The following is a 9,477-nucleotide window of genomic DNA, read 5'->3' as shown; positions in this document are numbered from 1 at the left end:
AAGCTCCGCCTTCTTAATGAATTCCTGATTGGGCGACGTGATTGCTGCGCTATTAAAGACGACTTTTGTATAAATATCGACTACAATAAATCAATGCGAGTTTGTACACATTATTCGCCATCCTTTCGGAACTTATTTAAAATCCACATATGAAAGCTTCCTTCCCCAAAGTTACAGAACGGCTCTTCGGCACTGTACTGATAGTGGGGAAAGTTCCGCTTAGGGAAATTGTCAGCAACGCATTTCGGAAACGCGATTGAGGAAAACGATAATTGGATAGCTGTAGAACCACCGGTGCCAAAAGAAACATCACAACCATATCCTGACGCTGGAATTGAAATCTGTGTTTAAGAAGCTTAACAAATGCAGAGCTTAAAACAGCAAGATTATTACCGAACGTGTAGCTTCCCAGCACTTCCGGGAATGGTGTTCCCGGGTAGGTAGCAAGGGATATCCGGGACTTGTCCCGGTTTACTGTGTAATGAGGTAGTGGGATGTTAAGGGAAGCGTGAGGCTCGGTTCCTTCCTCTTAACATCCCGTACCGGATGGCGCTTGTAAATATATCACTGAATCGTTGAATTGTATACATTGTGATGGACATACATCATTGAATGATTGAATAATTCTGTGGGAACACTGCTATTTGACAGCAAAAAGTAATTGTTTCTAGAAACAAAAACTTATAAAAAGAATACAACGACTACATTTTTTTCCAACTATCAGCCTCTTTTTTTATTTGCTAATGTCTAGGCACCTAAATGGGTATATCACATTTTGTCAACATGAAAAACTTATGATTTCAAAAAATATTACGATTACTTACGCCATGATCGTGTACTGATAGAAGAGTAACTGTAACTATAGAACTGCGTTGTGCGTGAGGACTGGATATATTGCCTCAACTGAAGCCATCATTCAAAATTTCTGCTTGTTCTTTTTCATTGCAAGTGATTAGACAAATCCGGTTTTAAAATGTTGAGCATTCTTCAATCTTATATGGTTCGTGAAAAGTAAAAACATGTTTTAAAGAGACAGATTACTGCGTTCGATATAGTTCTACTGTAATGATGAATAATTCTTGTAATATGACGGAAAATATTGCGTGTACTTTAGATTTGCTAAGTTGTTATTTTAAGTGAAATGTATAGAAGTACCGATTATTCTGTTATATATTCTCATCTGTCATATACATATACAAAGTTAAATGTTTTCCATCTACAGTGTAATAATAATTTCATATATATTCATTTATATATATTTAATATATGACTACAAATGTTAACATATGTTTTCGTTCCATTTCAGATCCGTCCTATGGGAAAACTGCATGGTCCCCTCAATCCAGCCCGCAAAGTCCAGGTAGGTTATTTAACATCTTTATCATTACCGGTGTGCCGTGTGTATCTGATTTAATATAAAATCATGAACTGAGAAAGATGTTACCAAAAACATTTCACTAATTACACATAAAAATGTTTACTGCCATTTAAAGAGAGTGTTTTGATACGTCTCTATATTGAAACATTACGTATAACATGTAATCTTTCTATTTCATGTCCCTTTACGTACTTCTTAGCTATAGAAAAATATTTAACGTCAAATTACTGCGAAAACAAATTGAATTACAAATATTTCGTACACATCTGCCTGTTAACGGCACATGTTCTTAGTCTATGTTTCTGTTATCATTGGTCTGTTATGTCATTTATCATTATTATAAATCCCAAATCTTTGTTGTCTGTATTTATATAGATTACATATATACACGATATATCAAATAGGAAATTTGACCAAATTCGATTTCATTTTTTAGTAATTATCACAAATGCGGTGTTATCAGCATTATCTGATTTCTCTAACACGGTGAATATTATATTCAAAACAGTGCATTACACTTGAATAAAGTAATATTACGCCGTATAGGGGATTTTCATTTTTACACTTAATGTTTGACATATAACGTGTTAAAGAAGTATCTGTATTTTTTATTCAACAATTTGTTATATCCATATCAATCTTAACATTTAAGAAAAGGTTAACAGAGTAGTGCATCATTTCGGTTGACATTTAATCAATTTTATTGACAGTTTCTTATACAGATGTCAATTTAATGACATTAAATACCCAGTTACTAGTCATAGTTGTGACAATTGTTCCTGTGGATCAGTGATAGAATTGACTTTTGTGGGAATAGTTATACTATCGTTGATAAAATGTGGTATCTAAACATTACCCTATGATATTAGATGTAAAAATATGTTGATGGAGACATCTTTGAAGGAGAATTTCTATTGGCACGTTGTTTAATACAGCTGTAACTTAAACTTTAAATCAAGACTTTTTTAGTCTTGATTTATTTGTAAATGATATTTAATAAATTATAAGGGAAAGATATGCGGTATCCTTGTCGATATTTTATAAATTACAAAGGAAAAGTATGCGGTATCCTTGTCCAATAACAATATTTTATAAATTACAAGGAAAAGGTAAGCGGTACCATAGTCGAGTAACAATATTTTATAAATTACAAGGAAAAGGTAAGCGGTACCATAGTCGAGTAACAATATTTTATTGGGTGTTATTGATATATTCAATGTCACCTGATATTCTTACAACTGACTGACCGAGTGTATTGATTTGAAACAGCTACTATGATTCAGACTGTGGGTGATAAATCGGATATTGTTTAACTAGTGTAAAGGTGTCACAAAATCTATCATATTAACAAAGTTCAGTAAAAACGTTATATTTAACTAGCCAGAGTTTTACGTAACTTTTGTGTACACTCTCTTCCTCACTCATGCATGTAATTAACTACTGACACGAAGACTTCTACCGACCTGGTGGGCCGTCCAGTAGATATTTAACAAGACGCGTTTCAACTTCGTAAAACCGAATGCTTTATATTTAAGTGAGTAGATACAAATGTAATGCGAGCATAAATACCGTTCATTATTTATTATTTATTGCAAATCCGCGTTTTCTTAAATTTAAAACAAAGTTTCCTTTTTTTCTTTACTTTGTAGCGGGTGATGTTTCTATTTTTACTCTATGATTATAAAAATGACATCAAAATGTGAAATATAATTGACCTAATTGTTATTGTAATATGTTAGTAACCATAATATAATATGTAACTAACCATAATATAATATGTAAGTAACCATAATATAATATGTAAGTAACCATAATATAATATGTAACTAACCATAATATAATATGTAAGTAACCATAATATAATATGTAAGTAACCATAATATAATATGTAAGTAACCATAATATAATATGTAACTAACCATAATATAATATGTAACTAACCATAATATAATATGTAAGTAACCATAATATAATATGTAAGTAACCATAATATAATATGTAACTAACCATAATATAATATGTAACTAACCATAATATAATATGTAAGTATTATAATATTTAACTTACCATAAAAATATGTAACTTATCATAATGTTATATATAAGGAATCACGTAATCTTTATTCGTGTGTTATTTTCACATATAAGAATTACTGTTATATTGTAAATTTCATCGAACTCCGTTTGATAAAACTGTTCATGTTATATGCCAACAGGATATGCTTATCATAAACTCTTTATGGCGTAATTAATGTACATTACAATACAGCTCTCATAATACTCTATCATTAATGTACAATATTATATTAATTTTGATCAGGCTTCAATTCGTCTCACTCTATATAAGATATATGAATTTTTATCAATGTCCTCATGTAAAGCTAAAAATCTGTAGAAAACAGACATCGTTTTCATTAATTTTCTAAATTTACGAAATTGTAAGTTATCAGTATCATTGAACTATTAGGACTGGTCAGAATAAATAACATTGTAAAACCTCATTCTATAAATCAGTCCGAATTTCAGGTTTTCTGGAATATCAACGTCCAGATTACTTCTATTTATGTATTAATTATTAAATTATCATATTTAATTAGAACGTTTTTCTGAATACGGTTATAAAAATGTAATAATTGCCGTCTGCTCTACTTTTTAATTATAATTACTTTTCAAAGACAAATATAAAAGTATAAAAGCTGTTAGCGGTATGAATATAAAACGAGATTAATCAGGGAACGATTTATCAGTTTTCTGAACAAAAGTTTGTGGTTTATCTCTACTACAGGAAAACGTTTTTAAATAATAGCGCAACCAAATAGGACAATAGTTATTGGCCTTCATATCATTAGCATGTATAGATTCAAAATACGAATTAACCAACTGTAAAGATTATCATACTATAAACGCCAATATTTTTATTCTAACCTATTAACAAAACCTTTTTATCAATCCATAAGTTGCATAAGAAATCAGTTTTGTGTAATACGATGTTTTTCCCATTTCATTTTGATGCCAATAATAGTGAAATTTATATCAATCAGTTCTGTAAATAATCCCAATAGATCAATAAATGTTAAAAATAAAGCATGCCATATCGGTTTGTTAAAGTTCTTTATGTGTTACTTTGATATAAAATATGATGAGCTATTTTGTAAAGATTTCGGAATGTATCAGGACCGGAACAGGCCATTTCACGTACAGTTTAAACTTAATATTTGCGTATGAAATAATTCCTATTGTTGGTTAACGATTCCATACCTGTTTTCCCAATAATTTTCAAAATAACGATATCTTGTTTACCTCAGGTTATGTATCACTATACAGCATAACTATTGTAGATGTTACATACTTTTAATGCTGATAGTCAGTACATCACAGTATTATGTGGCGAACGGTTGATATCCAAATTACCACAACGTGTATTTTGTTTTGTAGGCTATCCTCATCACAATTCTATAACAACTATAAGTAAGCCGGGATTTGAAGTTCCCTACGCTTCCTGGCGTCCACAAGGTATATACAGTGTTAGAATTCATGTAATTAATTAATTAATTCTAATTAATGATCCACAACAGCATCACACTGTTATATAAATAAAGTGAAACAAACACATACCCAAGGTGTTCTATACATAATTACATATGTTCATCTAGGTACAAACAAACAATATTATTTAAAAAAATTTTTTTTTTATAATGTTCTCTAAATTATTGTATTATCATATGGAATCGGTATTTAATATGCCAATTAAGAAACAATTGTATGAAGGTAGTATTGAATTATATACAAGGGGTATGTCCTATAAACATACGAATAGAACAACTCGAAAAATAATACTTTACAAATCAGTTCTGGTAATAAAAGCTTAATTTCACTGGTTTTGTCATTTGGTATGATAATGAATTATGATTTAAAGGGAATTTTGAGTTCATCAAAAACACAATATGATAATTATGTGATTTCGGAAAAATATTAACAGGACATTCTATCAATTATTAATTTATTTCATGATATTGAGATAGAATAAACCTTATATTTCTGAGTAAAATTTTATGAATGATTTATAATTATCGATATGATACACAAGAAAGGTGTTCAACACACATATAGCAAAAAATAACCCATATACATTATAACAAACTATAGCAATTTACAAAGATACGTCATATACAAAGTCAAATAAGATTTCGTTGATGATGTCTTTCTGGTATCATAATTAACTATTAATAAACAATAGGCGTTCTAGTATTATATTTAAAATAGGATAATTTAATCATGGTTAACAATATAATCTATACCATATAGAGTTGTAAGTTAACATATATGAATGTGTCCTAACACAAAAGTAATAGTAAAGGTTAATTAAGACAGAAGGTAATACAGTTGACGCAACCAAAACCAAGATAATTAAAGTGATAATTAATAACCATAAGTGAAGAAAAGAATAATCATGAATTTCATAACAATTCTATTCACAGTTTGTTTGGAAAATAGCAATGTAACAATATTTACTATTCTATCACTAATATCTACGTTTTCATTTAGGCCTAGAAGGGTTTAATGTTAAAATTCTGTTGGCTTAGTTTTTCAAAATTAAAAGCCATTTAATGTCCTTTTTTACACACAATTACGTTTTAATATTTATTATCAATTAGAATATATTTACTCCTAGGTTTAATGCTACCATATGGTTTGTCGGCCCCGAAAACATATTTTCCAATTTCACAATCTGTCTACATAGGTATCTGATCTTTTTGTCAATATCTCACAGATGTAATTGAGCATTTTAATGCACAAACCGGGCGACGGGGATAATTTGGTAAATTTCCGGAAAGACCTAGCAACGAAATCAGAACACCACAGCAATAAGTCATGAATACGCCTAAAGGTTTCCTAATTCTCATTTCATTATCGGTAAATAATTTCCGAATTTCATTTTCAACATTTTCCCTCTTGGCAATGAGAAAATTATTCCTAAATTACCACGTTAATTACAGTAGAAGTTATCGAATTTACCGACCGGATTCCGGATACCTTATAACGTTTCCAGTTTAGGAATATCCGAGATTTGTACAAGATTTCATCCATAATGAAAGATTTAAAGCAAACATCTGTTTCCTACGCGTCAAAATTCCACCCGAGCTGGGGTGTATCGGTTGATTGTGGTATTTACAGGTGTAGACACCGTTAGACACTTGAAACGCAGCGATAACACCAGCATGGCCATCCATTCGCTCCCCAAGGGTAGACGTCGAGTTCAACCTCCAATCAATACATAGCCATATGGACAATCAATCCCTCTTTGTAAAACCATTAAAGAGACGTAATACTATCTGCAACAAATACATCCTCTTCTTGGTTAAAATTTATTCGTCTGAAAAAATATTTGTTCTAGTTAAAGGTATTATTTTCGTTTTCCGTTTACTGTTCTGGAGTGTCGTGCACACTGTGACCCGGCCCTTTAATACTTTCTCGAAGTAGTGAGACCCGACAGAAAAGCAATTTAAATTTACTTTAAATGTATCTGTTTATAGCTTGTACGTACGTCTGAAACATTGGATGTAACCCAAACTGCTTTCAATTTATTTTTTAAATGTTTCTGCATCGGTTGCTTTTAACAGCTTGTCGATGCTGAATTAAAAAGAGAAATGAAGTTTAATTTGGTTGTAGAGTAAACTACTGTGCCTACCTTGTATAGCAATTAACCTAGAGTAAAATACTTATGTGCACCAGATTATACTACTACAATCATATTTTTAGTATTTACAGAGGGGACATATAATAGAGAGAAATAGTTATCAAGATGACGAAGATAATTAGGGATCAGTTTAACTTGATAACAAAATAATATTTTCAGCACTGATACCATTGCACGTTTTATTGTGTTCAAATGAATCTATTCTTTATGTTTTTGATATCGTATTTCAGGGAGTGGACAAATTCAGCTGTGGCAATTTCTTCTAGAGTTGCTCTCTGATAGCAGTCTGTCAAATTGCATCACATGGGAAGGTACCAACGGGGAGTTCAAGCTGGTCGACCCAGACGAAGTGGCCAGACGCTGGGGTGAGAGAAAAAGCAAACCTAACATGAACTACGACAAACTTAGTCGCGCACTCAGATACTACTATGACAAAAACATTATGACAAAAGTTCACGGTAAAAGGTATGCATACAAATTTGACTTTGCTGGTTTAGCACAGGCGATGCAACCCGCCACCACCGACCCAACGTCTTATAAGTACCAACAGGACTTCTTCATGTCAAGTTATCACCATAACACAAAGCTCAACTTCATGAATGCTCACCCACCTATGCCTACCTCAAGTGCTCACAGTTTATTCGGTCCGCCTTCAGGATACTGGTCAGCGCCCAGTCCAAACCTCTACCCTAATATCCCCAACCACCATATGGCACACCACACATCACACATGACACCACATCTCGGTTCATATTACTCATGAAAAACACGTGCATTAATTTTTGAAGGCATTCCATTTTCATGAAAAAATGCTCTTAATGAAAGCTCATCTCCTTGACAGAAGATGCTTTCTACGTTTTAAGGAGAGAACAGGAATTTTTCTCCGATGGTATTCCATGGCTGTGATGTCCGTTTGTTTTTACAGACTGAACGAAGAGGACAGGTTAGATGCAATATTGATATATTGCATGAATATAGTGTGTGCTTGGACAGGCCTGTTTAAATCATGCCCATACAAAAAAAGCATGTGTATTTGTGAGTTGTGCCGTTTGTTAAGTTGATGGCAAAAGACCAGACCAATGTTCCCTGTTGTGATGGGCAATGATTTTCGTCTCCCTTCAAAACGTTATTGATGAATTTGGTTGTCGCTGTCCGTTGCCAACGTCTATAAGGAGCTTTTGTCGGCACTCTTCACCCCAGCAGTGGTAGGGGCAAGATGTGAGCTATAATTAAGTGATACGTCAAGAACTCTAACGGGTTAAGATCAGTCTAGTAAGCTATTGATTATTTTTACTTTGATAAATCTAGAGACGTAATAAATTAATCGAAGGAAATGTCTTTTTCTAATGTACAGATGAAATATAGAGTATGAACGAATGATCTATGAGATGTGCGCGATCAATTCCATTTTCACAACAGTTGCTAGAATCGACGACGGAAGGAAGTCGGTCCGGAGACGCTATTCCGCTTGTAATTTCTTCCTTCTTGAGTGAGTTCATTTAGTATCGTTGACTCTGACAGATAGAAAATTGGATTTCTCAACTGGAAAGAATAAAAAGTCGAGTTTAGACTTCTTCCGATTACAGAGATCGTATCCGCTTTTATATAACAACGTGCCTTGTGTGTGTAATGTCCATTCAGGCAGTCTTACTGTGTTTCGGATGAACATTTCGGATGGATATTTAGGATTATCTCTGATTTTCGTTCTTATCGATATAGCAAATCAGATTCATTTCCTGACCTGACGTGGTAGCACAGCCGTAAGTGTTCCCAAGGGTGCGCACTGTGATGCCGTATTATCTTGTTAGCGTTATTTACCACTACCACTACGGTGCTAGTAGAATATTTAAATGTTATCCTAATTAAATGATGAAGCAAACATTAACACAGAGATAATGTCTTCTAAACCATGAGAGGTCTCATCTTCTTTCAATGTCCGCTGTCACCTGCGAGAATTCATATAGACCCATGAATACAGACGCCTTTCAATAGCCCCACGTTCCCTTATAGCTAATAATTGCTAAATGTTGGTTGAGACGCGAATAATGATGTTGAATAAATAGCCACGAATGGCTGTCTGTGCAATAAATGACGTTCTTTCTCGTGTGATCTTCAGGACACGTGCCTATGCACGGTCGTTTCTATGACGGTTCGTGCTCACCGGAATAACAGTGGTCTGTATGTAACCGTTGAATTACAGACCGTAGTGGGACTAGTCATCAGTAATATTCTGGTCTTTTATTCTGGCGAGCCTGTCTTTGAGAAGGACGAGCTATTATCAATTTCTGAACGGTCAGGATGAGCGCGTGATGTTATAGAAACGAAAGTGATACAATGAAGTTCACACAATGAAAACGAGATCATGGTGAACGTATTGTATTCAAATGAAATATTGCTCGAGA

At 33.0% G+C, this 9,477-nt stretch overlaps 1 protein-coding gene across 1 annotated transcript; it reads left to right on the top strand.

Annotated features, from left to right (window-relative positions):
• Window positions 1–363: 363 nt before the first annotated feature.
• Window positions 364–7,838, top strand: LOC132561166 (transcriptional regulator ERG homolog). Its single transcript, XM_060225894.1, has 4 exons — window positions 364–436; window positions 1,307–1,360; window positions 4,813–4,890; window positions 7,306–7,838. The coding sequence occupies exons 1-4, from the start codon at window positions 364–366 to the stop codon at window positions 7,836–7,838; spliced, it is 738 nt and encodes a 245-aa protein (XP_060081877.1).
• Window positions 7,839–9,477: the final 1,639 nt, after the last annotated feature.

The sequence above is a fragment of the Ylistrum balloti genome, unplaced genomic scaffold, assembly GCF_031769215.1.
Source record: "Ylistrum balloti isolate Yb309-2 unplaced genomic scaffold, AGI_CSIRO_Ybal_v1 Utg371158, whole genome shotgun sequence".
Taxonomy (NCBI): Eukaryota; Metazoa; Mollusca; class Bivalvia; order Pectinida; family Pectinidae; genus Ylistrum; species Ylistrum balloti.
Note: the sequence above shows the minus strand (reverse complement) of the source record. Positions and strands in the feature narration are given on the sequence as shown.